General features: G+C 48.7%; 8 protein-coding genes across 8 annotated transcripts; 6 read left to right on the forward strand and 2 right to left on the reverse strand.

The window, feature by feature from the left end:
- Positions 1-734: 734 nt before the first annotated feature.
- Positions 735-2,508, forward strand: I303_100964 (uncharacterized protein; the record flags this gene model as incomplete). Its single annotated transcript, XM_018404334.1, has 2 exons — positions 735-854; positions 1,162-2,508. 2 exons carry the CDS (start codon positions 735-737, stop codon positions 2,506-2,508), a joined length of 1,467 nt encoding a protein of 488 aa, XP_018266988.1.
- Positions 2,509-3,096: 588 nt separating this feature from the next.
- I303_100965 (dephospho-CoA kinase) lies at positions 3,097-4,462 on the forward strand (the record flags this gene model as incomplete). Its single annotated transcript, XM_065968233.1, has 4 exons — positions 3,097-3,103; positions 3,186-3,215; positions 3,311-3,734; positions 3,961-4,462. The coding sequence occupies 4 exons, from the start codon at positions 3,097-3,099 to the stop codon at positions 4,460-4,462; spliced, it is 963 nt and encodes a 320-aa protein (XP_065824305.1).
- Positions 4,463-4,805: 343 nt separating this feature from the next.
- I303_100966 (dihydropteroate synthase) lies at positions 4,806-7,416 on the forward strand (the record flags this gene model as incomplete). Its single annotated transcript, XM_018404336.1, has 4 exons — positions 4,806-5,438; positions 5,548-6,006; positions 6,100-6,344; positions 6,414-7,416. 4 exons carry the CDS (start codon positions 4,806-4,808, stop codon positions 7,414-7,416), a joined length of 2,340 nt encoding a protein of 779 aa, XP_018266990.1.
- An 852-nt stretch (positions 7,417-8,268) lies between these two features.
- On the forward strand, positions 8,269-10,873 carry I303_100967 (dihydroxyacetone kinase; the record flags this gene model as incomplete). The annotated part of the gene is made up of 8 exons (XM_018404337.1): positions 8,269-8,281; positions 8,397-8,495; positions 8,603-8,948; positions 9,104-9,245; positions 9,343-9,610; positions 9,723-10,004; positions 10,083-10,457; positions 10,620-10,873. The coding sequence occupies 8 exons, from the start codon at positions 8,269-8,271 to the stop codon at positions 10,871-10,873; spliced, it is 1,779 nt and encodes a 592-aa protein (XP_018266991.1).
- A 297-nt stretch (positions 10,874-11,170) lies between these two features.
- I303_100968 (dihydroorotate dehydrogenase (fumarate)) lies at positions 11,171-13,393 on the reverse strand (the record flags this gene model as incomplete). Its single annotated transcript, XM_018404338.1, has 4 exons — positions 11,171-12,027; positions 12,108-12,690; positions 12,791-12,922; positions 13,046-13,393. 4 exons carry the CDS (start codon positions 13,391-13,393, stop codon positions 11,171-11,173), a joined length of 1,920 nt encoding a protein of 639 aa, XP_018266992.1.
- Positions 13,394-13,738: 345 nt separating this feature from the next.
- On the forward strand, positions 13,739-15,103 carry I303_100969 (uncharacterized protein; the record flags this gene model as incomplete). The annotated part of the gene is made up of 3 exons (XM_018404339.2): positions 13,739-13,811; positions 13,903-14,753; positions 15,032-15,103. 3 exons carry the CDS (start codon positions 13,739-13,741, stop codon positions 15,101-15,103), a joined length of 996 nt encoding a protein of 331 aa, XP_018266993.2.
- A 347-nt stretch (positions 15,104-15,450) lies between these two features.
- I303_100970 (uncharacterized protein) lies at positions 15,451-17,800 on the reverse strand (the record flags this gene model as incomplete). Its single annotated transcript, XM_065968234.1, has 9 exons — positions 15,451-15,560; positions 15,651-15,750; positions 15,849-16,581; positions 16,654-16,893; positions 16,966-17,223; positions 17,284-17,309; positions 17,373-17,471; positions 17,538-17,621; positions 17,747-17,800. The coding sequence occupies 9 exons, from the start codon at positions 17,798-17,800 to the stop codon at positions 15,451-15,453; spliced, it is 1,704 nt and encodes a 567-aa protein (XP_065824306.1).
- A 2,299-nt stretch (positions 17,801-20,099) lies between these two features.
- On the forward strand, positions 20,100-20,821 carry I303_100971 (uncharacterized protein; the record flags this gene model as incomplete). The annotated part of the gene is made up of 2 exons (XM_018404341.1): positions 20,100-20,494; positions 20,626-20,821. 2 exons carry the CDS (start codon positions 20,100-20,102, stop codon positions 20,819-20,821), a joined length of 591 nt encoding a protein of 196 aa, XP_018266995.1.
- Positions 20,822-20,976: the final 155 nt, after the last annotated feature.

Below are 20,976 nucleotides of genomic sequence, written 5' to 3' on the forward strand. Positions count from 1 at the left end.
CGCGGCTTAACAATGCTAGCCTCGGCGGGCTTTAGCATCCAACCCGACCAACACAATCTCAGTCACAGTCACGGACAGGCAGACCTCGCTAAATCATCTGAAACGAGTGCACTTGTTTCATGTGCATCTGTTCAACTGTCCGTCTGTCTGTGCAATTGCGACGGATGGGTATTTCAATATGAGCTTGATGAATTGAAAAAAAAGAAACCCCGTCTACCTTCTTTGACCGAGATAAAAACCAAATAACTTTCGATATGACTGAAAACTGGAGCGTGCCTCGTTTGATTTCGCCGATGACGAGTCCAAGCGGAGTTATCGATCCGTGGAGAAATTACCTTTTGAGGTAACTTTGATCCTTTGATCTGTTATGTGATTATATGATTGGTCGCTTAGCTTTGTTCGGGGTCTTAGGTTATTTGAAAGAACTGCTAAGTAGCGTATGGCTCATTTGCATTCCCCGAGTGATGGATGATGGGTTTTTTGCAATAATCATCTCAACATCACCACGTCGTCTTCTTTCATCATCAAATCAATTATCAATTATCAATTATCAATTTATCAATTAATCGTTTCAGTCACGTCAGAGTATCGGTCACTCACTCGCTAGACTGGTCCAAGCGGATCATAAAGATTAGATAACGAAACGAAACCACCCGAAAAACCAAATACTAGTCCTCGACCATACTCCCTTTGATAAGGGGTTGGTCTCGGAAGGGGTTGTTGTTATTTGCAATATGGCTGAATCATCTAATCAAAACCAAAACCAAAACCAAGCTTCGGTTTCAACTTCTTCAGCTCCCCCTTCGACCGGATCTAATCCACCTAACAGTGCAGATGGGTCCAATACACCTAAAGTGAGTTGACAATGACGGATTTAATCCAACTCTTCCTGTCCCCTTCTTGTCGCATCTTTGCCCTTTGCATCACCGCCCATTAAATTCCTCACACTATACATCGCACACAGATCCCCCTACTACCATACCATATCGTATTACGCCATGTCATACCCTATCATACCCTATCAGATCATAGCATGCCGCATCGCTTCAGCGTATATTCACAGGGCACTAGCTACCAGCTGTCTTTTGACTTTATTGCCTACAACAAACTCACTTCTTGCCCAACTGGCACGTATTGACTTGATCTCCTCAACAACAACAGGACCGCCATGAGCCCCGAGGACGTAAACCCAACGACAAGCTCCCCCCCTCGCGCGCGCGTGAGGTCCAGCGGGCATTCCGTCTTCGACGTGCCGAGCACTTGGCCACTCTCGAAGAACGGATCCTGCATCTCGAACAGGAGAACGGATCCCTGAGAGCATTGCTCAACTTGCCTATTGCCGATAAAGGGCGTATCGGATCCGGTCCAACAGGTCGAGGGAAGTCGCTGAAAGAAGGCGGTGTGCCCATGTCAGAACGGGTCCGAGCGCGAAAAGAAGCTAGAGCCAGAGAACGCACGGCGTTGGGTCTGCCGATGGTGGAGTCTTCGGAGAATGAGACGGACGACGCAATGAATTCGGCGTCTGGTAGAGATTTTAGAGATTCGGAGACTCTTTCGCCCAGAGCTAGTTTACCACCTCCGCCTATCATCCCCCTGTCGTCGAACAACTCTTCCTCGCAATTGCATCAAACCCAAAATCAGAACAACCAAAATCATAATCAGAACCATAATAATGCTCAGAATCATAACCATAATATCCAACAACCATTATTCGGCAATAACGCGAATAATAACCAGAATAACAACAATGGTGGAAACGGTGGAGGTGTTTCTCCTCAACCGTTCAATTACCAATTACCTATGCCGTTCACTTTGCCCGTGTCGCCCGATCCGCAATTCCCAGATTTCACAAGTAGCTTGAACGCGTCGGATTTGTACAAATCCACCGGAAGCGGGAGCACCCCCAACTTCGGAGGCATGTTCAGCATGTTCGATACGCCCACCGATACCGACGTATCAGGTACTACTGGACAAACACAATCATCCTCATCTACCAAAAACAATCTATCTCCTATATCCCCTCCTTCATCATATCAACATCAACAACAACACAATCAACATCAGCACAATCAGCATCAACAACAACAACAACAACCGGTCCAATTGGATTTATTGACGAGACTGAAATCATGTTGTCACGTATCCGATTCGCACGTCGTCAATGATCCGGGCTTGTTAGTATTCGCCACAAGGTTATGCCAGCAATTCGGCTGTTCTTTCAATGGGACGCATACGGAGATGAATCCCCGGTCGGATAATGAGAATCTGACGCTGGAAGATAGTTGGCGATCCCTCAAGATGACGCTAGACCCCGGAGGCGACGCCGATGGGGAGAACAGGATAAATACGGGCAAGATGGCGGCGGAGCTGGTTATCAGAGCGGCGAATAGTAGATCGGGTAATGGGAATAATACGGGATGGATCATGTGCAGGTTCAGAGAGGGTCTGAGTGTAAAGAAAAGTATGATTCAGGCGCTGGTGACTGGTCTAGGGGGGGTGTTAGAGTAGGAGCAGTAGGAAAACCAGAACGAGTTTGACCGTTCTTTCGACCACGACTTCGATGGAGACAAGCGCCACTGGGATACTCACTGCTAGGACAAGTCGGATGTGAATAACAGATAAAGCAGCTGGAAGCTCATCCTTCATCCTTCAGCCCGCTCACCCTCTCTCGGACCCTCCTGCTACCTCGGTTTGTTTCCGGATATTTAGGATTTTTATAATGTAGTCTCGGTTACGCTCATGTGGAAAAGACCACCGTTGATAAAGTACTGTAAAATACAAGTATACGTTTGCAATGAGACTTGACAGATATCATGCACGTTGTCTTCCGGGCACTATTTGGCTATGATTAGGGTTAGCAGCAAATGTGAATCTGGCTTTGGCGAAAAATGGTCACTGACAGGCCGGTATGGTGTATGGTGGTATGGTGAATAAAGTCAGCCCAGCCTCCACTTTGGAGGACCACGCCGAGTTATCTCATGTTGCCGTCGTGTTACTTCTCGAACTCTTCTTTCATTTTGATATATCTTTGACGACCGATTCTGACTTCTCCCATACGACCTACATATCGCCTGCTCGGCCGCATACCCGCTCATAATGCTAAGTAAGCCTTTGTTCTTCATCATGCTGAATTTGACGAAGACGAAAGCTAATATCGGTTCTGTGATCTGTGATTTTTTGGTCAGTCGTCGGTCTAACAGGCGGGATTGCCTCAGGTCAGCTACCCTCCCACCACATGAAGACTTATCGTGTATCAGGCAGGGCTGAGTCAAGCTGATGATATGCATGTTTGCGAAATATGGAATAATAGGCAAATCAACAGTCTCCAAGATATTATCTGAGAAACACTGGATACCAATCATAGATGCCGACCTGATCGCTCGAGAAGTCATTGAACCGGGTACCAAGGGGTTCGAATTGGTCGTTAATCATTTTGGACGAGATAGAGTGTGTAGGCGGCGCGAATCAACCAAAGACAGAGACGATGATGCAAGTGCAAGTGCAAGTGGGACAGAATGGTTATTGGACAGAGCAGCATTAGGAGAAATCATCTTCAATGATCCGTCCGAAAGGAGATTCCTCAATTCGATCATACATCCCCGAGTGAAAAAAGAAATATTGAATAGGACGATCAAGTATTGGTTGACCGGACACTGGTGTGTGATACTGGATGTACCGCTGTTGATTGAGGCGGGGATGTGGAGGTGGGTCGGGGAGGTCGTAGTAGTCTATGTGTGAGTTGGAGTTCAGGTCCACTTGAGATGGGTCGCCTCGGATCCATCTTGCTTAATGTTCAGAGGCAACCAAACTCCTTCCCCTTCCTCTTCCTCGTCTCGTGCGCGTGCATCGCTCAGCGTCGAGAAAGATACATTAGGGGAGACATTCTTGCAGCTTGACGAGATACGATACTTCAACACAAAGACTGACACTGACTCCGTTGTCGTCGTGGTCACATTGCAGCAACGAGAAGCTCCAATTATCGCGACTCATCTCGCGTCCCCCGCTAGGCGACAGCAACGCTGCACCATTGACGGAATCCCAGGCGAAGGCGAGGATCTCGTCCCAGATGTCGTTGGGGGAGAAGCTCGACTATTCGACCTTCGTCCTTGACAACTCCGGCTCGATAGGAGATCTGAATGTACAAATCGACAAATTGGTTCAGAGGTGGAAAGTGTCCCAAGGGGGAAATTACTTTGGATGGTGGTGGAGATTATGTTGGGTGGTCCCGCCTGTCGGGCTGGCGGCTGGGACGATGGTTCTCTTGGGGAGATGGTTGAAAATCAGTAAGATGAAGAAGAGGAAAAATGCCCCAAGGCGCAGGGGCAGAGGTGAGGTCGATGGAAGATATAGGAATAACGAGCAGATAGAGCTCAGGGAAATGAATGGACGACCGGGAGGCAGGAGACGCATGGGTGAAAGTGTTGGAGGAGGAAGTACGGGAGAAAGTATACTGGATGAGTAGTCAGACAGGGGCGGCGATCCGTGACCCCCCGGAGACTTGCATATGCATGTTTGTAGTTTCCTGCATCTGTTCCCTGAGGTCTCCCAGTTCGCAATCTCCGTCTCTCGCTTTCGCTTTCTCTGTTGGCCATTGATGTTGCTCTACCATCGACCACATCCTCTCTCAACAGCCGCCACGTGAAATCCCAAAAATCCCTCCACCTGAATTTGCTGAAACCGACCACTCTTGCTTCGTCATATGCATAGTCTTACGGTCAGCTGTATGCACCTAGAAATACTTCTCGAGATTATTCATCAGTGCACGAGTCGACCCAGTCTTATACGACTCGCAGATACAGATAATCATGCCCCCTCGAGACAGCGTCAACCTCGAATCACTTTCTATCCACCTTCCTAACGGCCTCGGTCCATCCGCATTCAACCTCTCCCCTCCTCCAGCATGTCCCATCACACTCAACATCTCCATGCGTCTGATCGCGTCCTCTATACGAGATACAGCCGAGGGCGACTCGATGAGCGGTCTAGGAGTCAATTATTCGGTGGTGTGTAAACAGATATATGCCCTTGCTGCTTGTCCCGGACGCAATTGGTCGGGACCTTGGGAACTCATGTGGGAATTATCGAGGATACCACTTTCTCTGCCGGACGTAGAAGATGTAACGGTGGAGGTTGTCATGCCCAAAGCTCTGTTGCATGCTGATTCGGCGGTGTATCGAGCGGTCTACACCAAGCAGACGGATGCAGGGTCAAGTATGAACGCTGCAAAGGCAGGTGTGGAAACGCAATCCAAAGGACCGGATTCAGAGGAGAACAACACAACTAGGAGATGCGAAATTAGAGATCTGAAGACAGAGTGTATCATCGGGCTACATCCTCATGAGCGCTCGGAGAAACAACGCTTGGAATTGGATATCAGTGTAGAAGGTGTGGACTGGAAGGAGTGGAAACATAAGGAATTTGCTGATGCAGTGTACGACGTGAGTTGTCCGTTTACTCTATGCTTCGAGATCATATGGTCCTCAAGCACGGAAAGAATTCGGAGTTGAAGGCTGATGTGGATCCTGACCCTTAATCTCGACATAACAGTTCGTGACGATGTCAGCGTATGGAACGATCGAATCACTCATACATGCTCTCGGATCACACTTGTTCGAACTCCCGATACTACGCAATAGCCATAACAATAGCAGGAACAAGAACACGTATTACCAACCTTCGATATCTATCACTATACGTAAACCGTCTGCTATACCTTATGCTGTACCCAGTATAACCATCCAGAGGACAGCGGCAGATTATCCTTCTGGCTCTGCCTCAGCTTCAGCCTCGGCCCCGGCTTCGGCACCAGACTTGAGGTACTCCGAAGGAAGGAAACGAGTGTTCATAGCTGTAGGATCGAACATAGGAGATAGGGTCGCAAATATACATAGGGCTATCAAGGAGTTGGAGTCAAGTGGCTGTGAGATAGTAGGGACGAGTCGGCTGTATGAGAGTGAACCGATGTATGTGGAAGACCAAGATAGGTTCATCAATGGTGCGATCGAGGTGAGTCGAGTCTAGCCTAAACACCCTTGACAGCGGCAACTTCGCTGTAAAGTGATTGACGGAACCCCTGACTGATTGAACCATTACTCATAGCTGTATACATCACTTGAACCCCTCGAGCTATTGCGGCTCCTGAAACGGACCGAGAAATCCGTGGGTCGTAAGAAGACTTTCACGAATGGTCCGCGTGTCATCGATCTGGATTTGATATTCTACGGAGATGAGCAAATCATGATTGGTGAGCGAGGGGATAAGCCCGATGAGGACGGTGTAGGATGGCTGGAATGTCCACATCGAAGTCTGGGAGAACGGGAATTCGTCCTTAGACCATTGGCCGAGTGCGTGTCCTCGATCGGTTTTCTCCTTGCATAGTGTTCCCTTCGCTTATTTATTCGAACCACGTATAGTATCGCTCCCAATCTTGTTCATCCCTCCTTGCGCCAGACTAATCATCAACTCCTCTCAAGACTCCCTTCCACCTCGCCACCGCCCTTACAACCTATCATACCATTCTCTGGCCCATCGAAACCCCTACGCCTATCATCGCCCGCCATACCATACGTGATGGCAATTTTCAACGCTACTCCAGACTCATTCTCTGACGGCGACTCTTCGCGCACGGACCCGGAGCAGGCCATCAAAGCGGTTGAGAAGCTTTTTGCAGATGAGAACAGATCCCCAGATATCCTAGATATAGGGGGAATGTCGACTCGACCGAATTCTGATCCTTGTACAGAGGAAGAAGAGGTCAACCGCGTAATTCCGCTCATTCAGGCTATACGGTCCTCCCCAAACCCCAGGCTCAGGACGGTGGCGATATCGATTGACACTTACCGAGCGAGCGTGGCCAGATTGGCCGTGCAAGCTGGTGCGAACTGCATCAATGATGTTCGGGGCGGAAGCGAACCTGGGATGCTGGAGGTCATGGCTGAGACAAACGTTCCTGTGGTGTTGATGCATTCAAAGGGAGATTCAAAGACTATGACCTCAGCGCAGATGACTGATTACTCGTCATACGAAGGAGGCGTCGTCGAGGGAGTCCGAACGGAGTTGAGGGAGATGGTTGATCGAGCGTTGAAAAAGGGGGTGAAAAGGTGGAATATCATTTTGGATCCTGGACTGGGATTCGCTAAGACCCAACAAGATAATGTGGTACTTCTCAAGAGTATTAGAGAATTGATTGAGGGTGCTGATTCGCCCTTGAAAGGATACCCGATGTTGGTTGGAGGCAGTCGGAAGGGATTTGTGGGTAAGATCATTAGTCGACAGATAGCCTCAGAACGATCGTTTGGAGATGCGGCGTTGAACTCGTACGCTGTACATACGGGCGTGGTAGATGTTCTGAGGGTACATCAAGTGGGGGAAGCGAAGGACGCTATCAATATGTCGGTGGCCATCAGAGATGCCTAGATGCAACGATCCAGGAATGATCCACCACATCGACTCTGGGTTAAGATGCAACGTTATAATGAATCATCACTGCTGACCTATTAATGATTGAGACAGTTCAACGTCAGGAGAGGACTGCATCCACGTTCCTACTCGCCGATATGAATGCGTGTCATTGCAGCAGACTTATGTGATCACCTCGATACTTCATCTGCAGTGACGCGCTCAAATCCATGCATTGACGTTGGATGTACAAGCAAATATACAAACATATGAATAGAAAGAAATGGATTAAAGTCTCGTGGACGGAGCTCATCCGCAATATCCATAACCTTTTTGTATCTTCGACGTGTAATTTCCAGATACTCGAGTACCTTATATCCGCTTCCGTCCCGTCCCCCGTTTCATCCTCCCCACCTGACCGTGCGCGTATCAGCGCAACGCCTCACTCAAGATTCATTCGCACAGTGGTAGTAGTCACTAAGTAGTGGCACGCAGAAAAGAGGAGGCCCGGGTCCGGTATCACTCGGCCAGACTTCTTACTCTTGTCGCGCAAGTAGGGAGTAGTGAGTTACCCTTAGTTCCGGAAGTTATACGGTGTGTCGCGTATTATCCGGTATTTACCGGGCAAATAACCTATCCGTTTGTCTGCCCATTCTTCCTTCGGTCGGGCTACACTTCCAGTCAGGTCAGTTCCCCCTCGGACCGAGTGATCAAGGGGTTTGCATAGGATACATTGCTCATTCCTCTACCGGTCACCTTGCTCTGTGCATCTGTAGTTGCATTATCCACAGTGTACAATACGTCTCTCGAATCGCTGAAATCAACCACACTACAACTGAGAGTCCTAAGATCTGGAGAATAACAATAACGATGGCCCCTCAACGTGAGTAGCGCCGAGAGGATCGATATCATCAATGGGTTGTCGCCCCTGGCTGTGTTGCGTTTCAGACGGCAGAGAAGAGTGTTATATGGCTGATGCATCTTGGAAACAACGATAGACAAACATCTGCTCAACAACCCAGCTACCCTCGTGGTGGACTCGCTCAAGGGCTTGGTCAACAATAACCCGAATATCAAATTCGACGAGGGACAACGGGGTGAGTCATACAGATACCAAGATGACCGATCATCGCCTTGACAATTTTGGCCATGATGGTATCGCTGCTGACTGGTCTTGACCATGCTCTCGTTGTATACGACATAGTGATCTACACCCCTCCCACTAAACCTAGAGTCGCCCTACTTTCAGGCGGTGGATCAGGGCACGAGCCCGCCCACGCCGGCTTCGTCGGCCAAGGTCTGCTCGACGCAGCAGTATGCGGGAACATCTTTGCTTCGCCCAATGTTGCGCAGGTCCGAAGAGGTGTCTCGCTAGTCACGGGCGAAAAAGGAGCTTTGATCGTAGTTATGAATTATACCGGAGATGCCCTGCATTTCGGACTGGCTGCAGAACAACATAAAGCCTCGGGAGCACCGGGAGATGTGAGAGTGTTGTTAGTGCAAGATGATGTGGCTGTTAGTAGGGAACAAGGTACGATCGTGGGACGAAGGTGAGTCCGAATGTGAACACATGCGTTCCCGCTTCCATCTTTCAACTTTCACACCTAGAAATTGAAGATTGAATTCTGTCATTTGACATTCGGTCCGACCCAAGCCCCTCTCAGGGAGATTAGAAGTCAAGCTGACACCTCTGAACATCACCTAGAGGTCTCGCGGGTACCATTCTAGTCTACAAAATTGCATCTGCACTTTCCGACGCCGGATCCGACCTGGACGCCGTGGAGGACGTCGCTAAATACGTCACCTCGAGATTGGGTACGATCGGTGTCGGTCTTGACCACTGTCACGTAAGTCTACCAATTTTACAATCCTGTCATGCCGACTTAGTTTTTCGTCTCTTCGGGCAAAGCCCAATGCTTACCCTCAACTTGATCGCTCTTGCAGGTCCCAGGCACTCAACCTGGAGATGCCCACTTGAAAGAATCGCAAATCGAGCTGGGTATGGGTATCCACAACGAAAACGGTACCCACAAGCTCGAGTTGCCCACTATCGCCGAATTAGTCGATACCATGTTATTCAAGATCACCAACACTAACGACCCCGAGCGATCTTACGTCCCATTCAAGAACGACGGGTCGGACGAGGTCGTCTTGCTCGTGAATAACCTGGGGGCTATCAGTGAATTGGAGATTGGCGGTATCACAGGTGAAGGTGAGCAAACCCTTCCCCCTTTCGCATTTCCTGTCCTGTTCCGCGTTTCCTTTTCAGAGCATTGTGTCTGTCTGAAGGTAACGATGATGTCAATGTCGTTATCGGTTGACAGCCACAAAATGGTTACAAAAGAAGAACATCAAAGTCCGAAGAGTACTCTCTGGAACATATATGACTTCCCTTAACATGCCTGGATTCTCCCTCACCCTCTTGCTCCTTCCTTCGAAATCCGAATCTGGCTCCCCTTACTCGTCTGCGCAAATCTTGGAATACTTGGATGCCCCCGCGAGCGCACCCGGATGGGCTTGGACCTCGGGCAAAGAGCCCGGAGTCGTTGGTGAGAAAGTCGAGGAGGTCGTCGCTGAGAAGAAGGGTAAAGAAGTTGATCTTGCTCGTGAGTCTTGGCTTCCCTTCGCCTTTTCCGCTCCTTTGCCCCGATAATGATTCATCTACTGATGTTGCTTCGGCACAGCTACTGACCAGAAAGAATTCATCTCTGCGATCCAACGAGCATGTAAAGCCCTCATCCTCGCCGAACCTGAATTGACAGAGCAAGACCAAATTGCCGGTGACGGTGATGCCGGTCTGACGTTGGAAGCGGGAGCCAAAGCCGTCTTGAAGGCTATCGACACTGGCAAATTGAAGGGGGAGAATATCATCGAGGACATCGGTGTGATCGCTGAGACAGTAGAAGAAGATATGGGCGGTACTTCCGGAGCACTCTATTCCATCTTCTTCGCTGGTCTAGGTAAAGCCCTCAGAGACGCTGCGAACGCCGGTAACAAACAGACTACTCCGCAAGTCTGGAGTGGGGCTGCCGAGTCTGCTTTGACTACTTTGTACAAATGTAAGTCCAGTGACTCAGTGACTAATTCGCTCGGACTCGTCTTCTTTGATTCGCGAAATCAATATCATCCCACTTTGTCCTCTTCCATCCGATCTGTTCTACTTCATCACACCCATCACTGGTCATCCAGTAAGCGTTCTACTGACGCATGTCAACTCGCAGACACTCGAGCTAGACCACCTTCCCGAACCCTCGTCGACCCGTTGGAAGCATTCATAACCTCCCTCTCGTCGAAGGGACTCAACGCCTCGGCGGAGGACGCCAAGACGGCAGCTGAGAAGACGAAAGAGCTCGTCGCCAAGGCCGGACGGGGTGCTTATGTCAACCAGGAAGACCTGAAGAAAAGGGAAGTGCCCGATCCGGGAGCTTGGGGTATCTGGAGGATCGTCGATGGTCTCAGGGGCTTCGAAGCTTAGGCGTAAATTGAGGATAGGATCAAGCTCAAGTCGACTGATCACAAAATGAATCAGAAGTAGTAAAAGTACTTCCAGATGCGCATTGTACTGTATGGATGTATGAATGGGTTCTCAGACTCAGACTCAGACTCAGACGATGGCGAGGCGATACAGTGCAGTAGTATGACGCCATTTGCAGTCTGGCGTTGGTGTCATTCATGGAAAATGCTTGTCAAGTCATGCGTGACATTGCATCTGATATGACCAGCAAACACAGTACGTGTGGCTTCTACGGGAATGCACTGTTTCATTGCTTATCTATACCAACCGCCTCTGTCCGCTTCTGACCGATTGAGTCCACTCATTATCCCTCTCATTCACAATCACCTCGGGGACCACCGGTCGATCTACAATGACTCGCGGAGTGAGATCAACAGCGACAGGAGTTGATGATAACGCTTCTTGTATCGAGGAAGCGCCGGCGTTCTCTCCGTCCGATGGAGGCGCAGCGCTGTTCCCTGTGTTTTCTATCAATCTCTCTGGAGCCGAGGCAGGTTGAGTTTGGATGTTTTGCTCTCTTCCAGCTTCGAGCAGACCTCTAGTAACCCCAGATCCTTCTAATGCTGAAGTAGCTTCTGAGCCAGGTTGAGCTCCAGCCAAATTATCTCGCGCTCCAGTATCATTCCCCGAAGTTGAAGTAGGAGTTGAAGCGTCTTTGCCTTTCCCAAGCCCTAATGCTGACTCCGCTTGCGCAATTAGGGTTTGCAAATCTTCTTTCTCGTTGATTCTATTCAACAAGTCTCCCAAATTCTTAGCTTCATTCTTGAGGTGTTCAGCATCGTTTTTGAGACGATTCTCGTCCCATCCCATATTCGCATTTCCCCAAGTTTTTCCGATCTCACTCGTCCACCTAGAATTTGTAGGAGAGAGCGTGGAAGTGATCTCATCCTTGATCAATCTGGGTGTTCCCACTCCGCGATACCCGAAAGACGTGTATACTTGGACCAGCGACGCGCCTGCCTGAGCCATTTTCAGGGCGTCTTCTCCGGTGGAAACGCCGCCGCAGCCTATCAAAGGGATGGAGGGGGGCAAGAGTGGTCTGAGGGTTTTGATTGAGTCGAGGGCGTAAGGGAAGAGCGGCTTGCCAGATAGCCCGCCGACTTCGTCTTGGTAGGCTACACAATGCATTGATCACGAGACAATCAGCAATGGTCCATCGCTGTCGAGTGTAGCTCAGGACTTTGATGATACTCACCCGAAGTCAGATTGAGCTCTTTCCTCCGTATGGTCGTGTTACTAACGATGACTCCCTCTACCCCACTAGACCTCACGGCGTACGCTACATCGGCCAACTCGTCTTCGCTCAGATCACTCGCTACCTTCACAGCGATCTTCGGCAGACCGCTCTGATGTTTCAAATCGTTCCTGGTCTTGACCACATCCGACAACAACCCCTTCAAGATCTCTCTGCCTTGTAGAGCGCGTAAACCAGGTGTATTCGGACTGGATACGTTGATCACGATAACGTCCGCATACGGTCCCAATAATTTTACTCCCTTGATATAATCTTCATTCGAGTCAGCGGGTGAAGTTTTGTTCTTGCCCAAGTTGACGGCGAGCAACTGGCCTGGACGTAAGGATCTCGGTATGCCCGCTGGAGGAAGGGGGTTGAGAGGTAAAGGCGAGGGGAACAGAGACGGGTGTGATTTAGCGAATGAGACCAGACGACTTCGGAGTTGGGCAAGGGTATGGCCGTGTCCGAGGGAGTTGAAGCCGTAACGATTTATAGCGGCCGCGTCTTCTTCCAATCTGAAGAACCTAGGTTTCGGGTTGCCGGGCTGTAGTCAAGACATGATATCAGTCCATTTGCGGAACAGACAGGCAGCTTATTTGAAGGAACGAGAGAGGTTGAAAAAGGTATATGATTGTGAGACTCACCTGCGGCTCAGGAGTGACGCTTCCTACTTCTACATATCCAAATCCCAGGTCAAAGAGACCATCAATCGCATCTGCGTCTTTATCGAACCCAGCAGCTATACCGATGGGATTAGTGATTGTCTGGCCGAAGAGCTATTCCGAAAACAACAGCAAAGTCAAGTCAAGTCAAGTCAGCTTTTCGCCCGGCAATTCGCACAGAGTGAATGGATTAAGATGTTCGCGTTGTGTGACGACTATGAGAGACAAGACACCCACTTCAGTTTGTAGACTGGCATCATCCACACCCATATCCCTTGGTCTAGCCCATTTATCCATACTCAGTAAACGTATAGCCAACTTGTGTCCTTGTTCAGGATCGGATCCGAGCCTGACCAGAGGCATAACAACGTGCTCATGTAGCAAAGATCTGGAGTCGTAGTAATATGCGACGAGAAGGACACCGCCAGCTACGAATAGAGTCGAAGAGATAAATCGTCTTGGGGCGGAAGGGGCGGTAGAAGCATGTCGGACCGATGGAATTTGTCGAAGGTATTTAGGTGTGGGGATTCGGCGTGAAGAAGATAGGAGAGGACAACGGAGAGAGATGAATTGGGGTCGGGACATTGTGATGAGCTGTCCCTTTCTAGGTTACCTTGATCGGCGCTTTGAGAAGGTCTTTACAGATACCAATTACGAGTATATATATAATAGATCTTCGCTCTTCAAGACAAGTTACGGTTATCCATTCCGGTTTCCGCTCAAGACAATTATATACACGTCAGGCGGGTTATACCGCACTCCCACGTGCTTATCATCGTAGACTCGCTGTTTATGCAGGCTTAAGCTTCTTCGAGGATTTCCGGAAAGTTGGGCAATAATTGATGAATTGTCGAAAAGTTCAGTGGTGTGAAGTCAAACGAGCCAACAATCAATTCATCTAACAACTATATATCATACAAATCGACCAAAATGCCGACCTTGCACGAAACTATAATTCCTAGCAAGCGAGTGCGCAGAATAACAGTCCTCATCTCAGGATCCGGTAAGACTTTCCTTCTTCCTCCTCTGCTCCCACAGAGACCATATACACCGGTTGACTGGGTTCAGCTAATATGGGAACTGGGGGAGAGCAGGCTCCAATCTCCAAGCATTACTCGACTCAGCCTCAACCCCCTCCCTGCCCAATTGCGCTATAAGCTACGTAATCTCCTCCCGGTCCAACGCATACGGTCTTACTCGAGCAAAAACACATATACCCAGTATCCCGACAAAAGTATGCGCCTTGAAGACTTTCCAAAATAGAAACCCCGGTTCGACAAGGGAGGATTACGATTGTGAAGTGGCTCGACTGATTCTGGAGTCGAAACCGGATTTAGTGGTTTTAGCTGGATGGATGCATATTCTGAGTGATAAGTTCCTGAGGATCTTGAATGGGGAGATTGAACCTCCTTCTGAACCTGCTCTACCTCCTCCGGCGTTGGGATCGGCATCGACATCGACACCGAGTGAAAGTCAAAATCAAAGTCAACCCCAGAAGAACCAAAGTCAAGGGACAGAATTACCAGATTTGAAAGACTTGAAAATATCAGCAGAGAACTCTGAACAAGAATCTCCGAAGCCTAAATCAGAAGCGCCAGCTCAAGCTCAAGCTAAGCCTTCAGATAATGTAGAAGCAGCAGCAGATTCAACCCAAGATTCTAAGCCAGACACAAGTCCTGCGCCCAAAAAACTCCCCGAACCACCTATGCACCAATCATTCCCTATCCCCATAATAAACCTGCACCCGGCTTTACCTGGCCAATTCGACGGGGCCAACGCTATCGGACGCGCGTACGAGGCGTTCGGGAAGGGCGAGATCACCCATACCGGAGTGATGGTGCATCGAGTCGTAGCCGAAGTAGATAGGGGTGAACCATTAGTGGTTAGACAAGTGGAGATCAGGGAGGGAGATAAATTGGAGGACCTCGAGAGTAGGATACATGAGGTGAGTGCGACCAATAACTTGAACGGGCAGGAAACATCGCTAGATCTCTGAACCATCACACCTCTTACGTCTTCGTCCTTCGTCCTTCGCTCTTTCTTCTTTCTGGCTTTTCCTCCAACTTTGTCTTCCTTGCTTTTGCTTCGAGCTTTGTCCCTCTTCGTAATTCTGAAGTCGGAATCACTATCTCCATGGGCATCAATCACAATTGCATGATCATCGAGACTGAAATGAAATCAAGCTGACTCAACATGCCTCACTCTCCTGCTCTGACTGGACAGGTCGAACATCAAATCATAGTGGAAGGCGCAAAGTCGATATTGGCAGAATTGGACAAAGAGGGACGACCATAGTCATAGCCATCATCCAAGAACCATGATGAGATACTGCATGCACAGTCAAAGGAGAAACCCTAACTCGCCTCTAGCAATAATAATAAGCAGAAATCTATCTGGCATACATGCTGGTCGGAATCTATCCGATATCCGCATGATTGCAGGTTGAGGCCAGAGTATGGCCAAGAGTTGGTAGACAAGAGCAAGAGCAGTGATATTGCAATTCATTCCTTCTTGATCAGCATCGATCTTTGGTCAAGGACCAGAGTAAGCCTACGAGTACGAATGATTATATACAGGACATCTTGCTTTCCTGACCAGGCAATGACAATGCACAGACAGCCATTTCAACCTCTTCTCCAATTTTACTTCTGCGGTTGTCCCGTCCTCCCTCTCAACGAGGATAACAATATATCCTTTGGTTCTTCGCCTCTTCGTTTCGACCTCAAATGATCAGCCAACAAGAACGCGACGTCTACGAGTTTGCGAATGCCATATTGATGGTTCAATCAGCAATCAGCGCAGCACTTACAATCCTGGACACGAGGGAGAGATCATAACTCACCTAAACCTTGCTCGAAGTTCAATCTGGGATCACAATGCGTCCTATAATTGAACGATAAATCTTTATCTTCCAACTCCATTGAACCTCCTATACATTCCGTCTATATCCACATGCACATCAGCAACATTCCCCCTCCCCTGTCTACTCGCAACGTTGTACAGCTGGGCAGCTGGGTGATTTAGGCTTCTCTCGACTTACAACCGAATAACCCTCCTCGTTGACTTCACCCGTCAACTCCAGATGCACACCTCCCAGGATCGTGCCCTTCTCTCGGTGGATAGCCATCGACCTCGTGATCTCAGTGATCACATCTACGAAATGACGCGTCTTCAAGCTCGGGTCAGTCGTCGACGACTTGGTGTTTCCATGCATCGCATCGCATTGCCAAACCACCACGTGGTCCGTCGCTTTCACCGCATCGATATGCGCAGGCAAGTATTGATCGACCTTGTCCGCTCCATATCGTCCTATCAGGGTGACTTTCCCAGGTATCCTATCGGGGTTAACGATGTCCAGTATCCGGACGATCTCGTCGGGTCGCATAGAGGGTCCCAGTTTTATGCCTATCGGGTTGGCGATCCCTCGGAAATACTCTACGTGCGCTCCGTCCAATTGTCTGGTTCGATCGCCGATCCAGATGAAATGTGCGGAGGTATTGTACCATTTTTCAGCGGGCTGGACGTCCTTCTCCTTCTCGAGCTTGATGTCGGAGAAAGAGTTTTGTAACGATTCGGTCAATTTGGGGGATCTGGGTGGTCTGACGGGAGAATGGGGGTAAGTTTCCGAGGTTGTACCGACCCGGATCTGAGATACGGATCTTGAGACGGCTGGTGTGGAGGTCCTGGAGGATGGAGGCGAGAATGATCTAGAGGTCGAGCCTTGGTCCGAACGGGTAAGGGCCTCTTCGTATTCCAGCAACAAAGCCTCGTGGCTGATCAATTATCAAGATTGATTCGATCAGTCAGCTTGTTCGTGCCAAAAGTGTCTGCTCAGGATGACCCACCTGGTGAACAGATCAACAGTCTCCATACCACCTCGTTCACCACCGCCAACAGCCCCAGTCGCAACCTTCATGAAGTCCAGACTATCTTGCAGGCTCTCAATGACCGCCGAGAACGCCTTGTGGATCTCAGGCGATCGGACATGGGAGAAAGACCAGTCGAGGGGTTTATGCAGATCTGCAAAGCCCGATAAGAGGAGTGTACGGATGTAATTCAATGTAGCAGTTGAGTGGAAGTAGGCACTACCGCATAACGAAAGGCTCCATAAGCCACTATTCACTGAGCAGTCAAACGATATGTGGGTGTTGACTCACCCTAACAGTCTCTCTGGATCAGGATTTCTATCCGCCTTATCGTACCCATTCACATTATCCCCTCTGAAACTGAGGATCTCCCTCTTCTCAATTTGGGTCTTCTGCACACCATCGGTTCCGACCGGCCCGTCCGGGATTTCGAAATCGACCATTTCGGTAGGTTTCGATCTTGGCTTGGCGTATTGGCCTGCTATCCTGGCGATACGGACTACAGGTAATCGAGATCCATGGAGGATGATGAGGGACATCAACAATATCCTGAACATTTCAAGGTTTATTAGCTGAATGTAAGCTTTAGGCAGAACGCTGGCAGCTTACAATGAGAGCTTGTGCTCGATGGGGTCCTACAAAACCAGTCAGCCAAATTGATACTAGTCGAGACAAAGTTGCAATCTGATGTAACTCACTGAAGAACAATCATCGAAGAGCTCCGCACAGTCCCCTCCTTGCAACAAGAACGCTTTTCCAGCTGCTACGTCGGCGAGCTGGCATCTAAGACGGTCAATCTATTCGGGGCAATTAGCAAAACCGTTCTCATGAATCTGACTATTGTTGGTGAAGTGGTCACTCACCTCGACGGGAGAGACTAATGGTGGTAATCTGCGTAATTTGGTCAACACTTTCTCGAGGTGCGCTTTGTCTTCGTAAATGACATCCTGTTGACAAAAGACGTAAGCATGACATGATAGAGGTAGAGAAGGTTGATGGCTAGTACACAGAGTTTTGTGTCTCCAGTACAGGGTGCAGCAGAACATTGGCAATCTAGTATGTGTCAACTCACCTGAGCGATGGGCTTGTCTCTCCAGCTGGATGGCGACCAATCCTTAGTCGACATCTTGTTTGTGCGTGTGTATCCCTTGAGGGGTAGAGAAGTTGATGAAGAGATATGAAGGGCTTTGAAAGGTTTGCCGAGCTTTATAGTATTCTTGACCAGCCAGGGCGTTCGTGGAAGAAACAAGCAGGGCGCTCTCAGAAGCTGAATGGTGTAATATATCCTTCTGTTTGATTCTTCGGTCGCAAGATCTGCAGAATGTTTGTCGAGGCACAGCGTGTATTTACTTGCTGATCAGAATGCGAGAAGCGGAAAAAGCTATTTGTCTGCTTCGTTAGAATCAATAAAGCTACTTCAAGCTGTTTGTTCAGTCACAGAGGATCATCATCTAATTCATTGGAATGCTTTCTGCTTCTGCTTGTCCTTCTCCCTTCGAAACGTTTCGAAATGCCTTGACCTCCACTTCACTGCGACTCAACACTTGGACTGACTCGAGATTGACTAGTGGAAGATTACGTATTCATACCAGACATAGACACCGTGGGAATTGCCTCTTTCCGAACATGATACCGCGAGATCCACGTTGTGCTGGAGAGGTCCGACCGGATCGCCTGTACGCCTGGTCTCACGGTGTATCGGTGATGCGTTGTCCTTTATCACAGGGGCGCACGAACCCACTTTGATGCATCAATAATCAATCTCTTATCTCTTGATGGATTCCTGTGTGTCAGATGAAACGCGATCGGAAGGAGCGGCAATGACGCTCAAAGATGCCGCACTCGTTATCGCTCTGTCATTTATCATTGCCTCCCGTTTGGAGGTTCATTTCAAGATTCTTCTTCATAACGGTACGATCCTTTTACAAAGACCAAACACGAATAAGGTTCTTCACTAACAGAATCTGCCATTCCTCCTTACAGTAAAGCACCGCAGCTCTTAGCTCAAAGTGAGCTAGCAGTAATCGGAGAAGCCACACCGGCTTCTTTATCCACTTTTTATCAATTCCTCGAACGAGCTCGAGTAAAAGAGTAAAAACAACAACCATCCCTTTAGACCGGAACGCCTCTTGCTTCTTCCTGTGTCTCATTTAGCTTTTTAGGATTGTTCATACGAATAACCCGTTGTTGATCTCCCGCATCAACGTGGTCTTTTTACCAATCTTCAAGCGTCTCGGCTTTTCCTAGATCGAAAATGAGAAACATCCGAAAGATGAAAGATGAACCCTGAGGTACAGGATAGAGGTATCACGAAAATGACCGCGCGAGCTACAAGAGCTGGAAATTACCTACAACAGCCTTTTTTCCGCCGCACCGCACCCCACCGCACCGTACTGTAACGCACGTACAGGCTGCATGAGAAAATAATGTTTTTCCTTGGCTTTTACCCTTTCATCCTATTACCCCTTCTTTGACGTTAAGAGATAGGTAACAGCGACCCGAGTACCGTGTCATATCATTTCGTCTCCCAGCATATCGTTTCTCCTCTTTTTTCTCTTCTTCTTCTTCTTCTTCATCATCCTCCTTCCCAAACACAAATATCATTGACCGTCTTCCTCTCCAGAGATAACCCATCGGTAAAGGCAGTATCGTTATTGATCGAAGATTTAGACTTTTGCACTACTTCTATAAACCAACTACTCCGAGCGAAAGGAAATAGAGCGGTCACACTTCCACGGGAAAAGCCAACTTCATCGTCACAAAGCATTTGTTCAAGTCCGAGTTCCGAGGACTGTCTGAAACAGAACTGTAACTGTGGAAAAGGAGTTAGAACGGACGCCATCGTCATTATCGTTACGCTGTCTTCCTCATCCATTGGGTACCTTCCGCCAAAGAGAAACAACAATACGAGTAATACAACAAAGGAATCTTTCCTTCCATCAAATTTACTCATTCCCCTGTCGATCACAAGAGAGAATCAAACACTTCTTCCTTGCCGCTTCGCTAACCTTCCTGGGAAATCGGAATTCCTCGTCAAAGATTTAGATTTTTATCAACAACTGCAAAAGCTGACCCCGACGTACCACATCAGACGGACAATCTTCTTCATCGGAGTGAATCAGAAGCAGTGACCGAAGAATAGTTCGATTCCCATACCAACAGATTTAGTGCATTCCATTCCGTGTCGGTTCCTCTTCTAGAAGCTTGACAGGAAAAACAAATCAGCTGGTCAAGTGATTTTCGTCAGAGTCCAACTTGTTTTCGTTGTTTGTTTTTGCGAGTACAACATATATATTCCACAACTTCAACAAGAACAACCAGCTTGGAATAATTCAACAATCAACAAACTCTTCACCTAATAACCCTATACTTCGCCAACTACTTCACGTCCACACGACAGAACCAACATACAAAACATCTGCAAAATGATCAGATTACCTCCATCAATCCAACGCCTGATCCTCTTACTCGTCCTCGCAGCACCCTTAATCTCTACACTCGCCGAGGCTGCAGCGGCAGCAGCAGCGGGGGACAAGACGACCGATAAATTACAAGCGCGTCGACCACAGCCGTCGCGTCGTATGGGTGCGCAAAAGCGAAATAAGAAAGTGGAACCTCTGAAGAAGAAGGATTATTCGAGCTTCTTGTGTCCTGGCGGATCGATAGCCTGTCCGATCTCCGATGAAGTCACGAGCGACAGTATAAGTAGACTGGAGAATAGCTTGAACAGTCTGGCAGATTGGTTCAAGGTGGGATTCGAGTGTGTCGAGCTGGATACAGAGTTGAATTCGTGTGGCGGTTGTTTAGCGCTTGGATCGGGGTGAGTTGATGTCACTACACTCTACGCGTGTATCACGATCATATGTATCGTGAGAGATGTGTCGTGGAGATAATCATGATGTGGGACTGCGCTGATCATGATTCTGTTCATAACGTTGTTAACGCCAACAGACAAGATTGTTCTCTGATAGCCAACGCCCGAGCAACGGGGTGCGAAGCCGGTACATGCCAAGTTTACTCGTGTTTTGACGGATACGTGGTTTCGCCAGACCGACAAACATGCGTCAAGAAAGGGACGACTACGCCTGCGACCCCCATAACTGCTGTGGGATTAGAAGATGCCGATCAAGTTGTGTTACTACGATAGTAGATGCGTCACTCCTTGGTATCTCTTCCAGGTCTTCTCCTCGATCGTCATGGCAATGATCAACAAGGTCAAACCATTATCAATTATCAACAACATATGATCCTGTTTCAATCCACCCCACAGGCCGCTATTCGATAAATGCGTCTATCTTGTAT

Source organism: Kwoniella dejecticola, chromosome 1 (assembly GCF_000512565.2).
Source record: "Kwoniella dejecticola CBS 10117 chromosome 1, complete sequence".
Classification (NCBI taxonomy): Eukaryota; Fungi; Basidiomycota; class Tremellomycetes; order Tremellales; family Cryptococcaceae; genus Kwoniella; species Kwoniella dejecticola.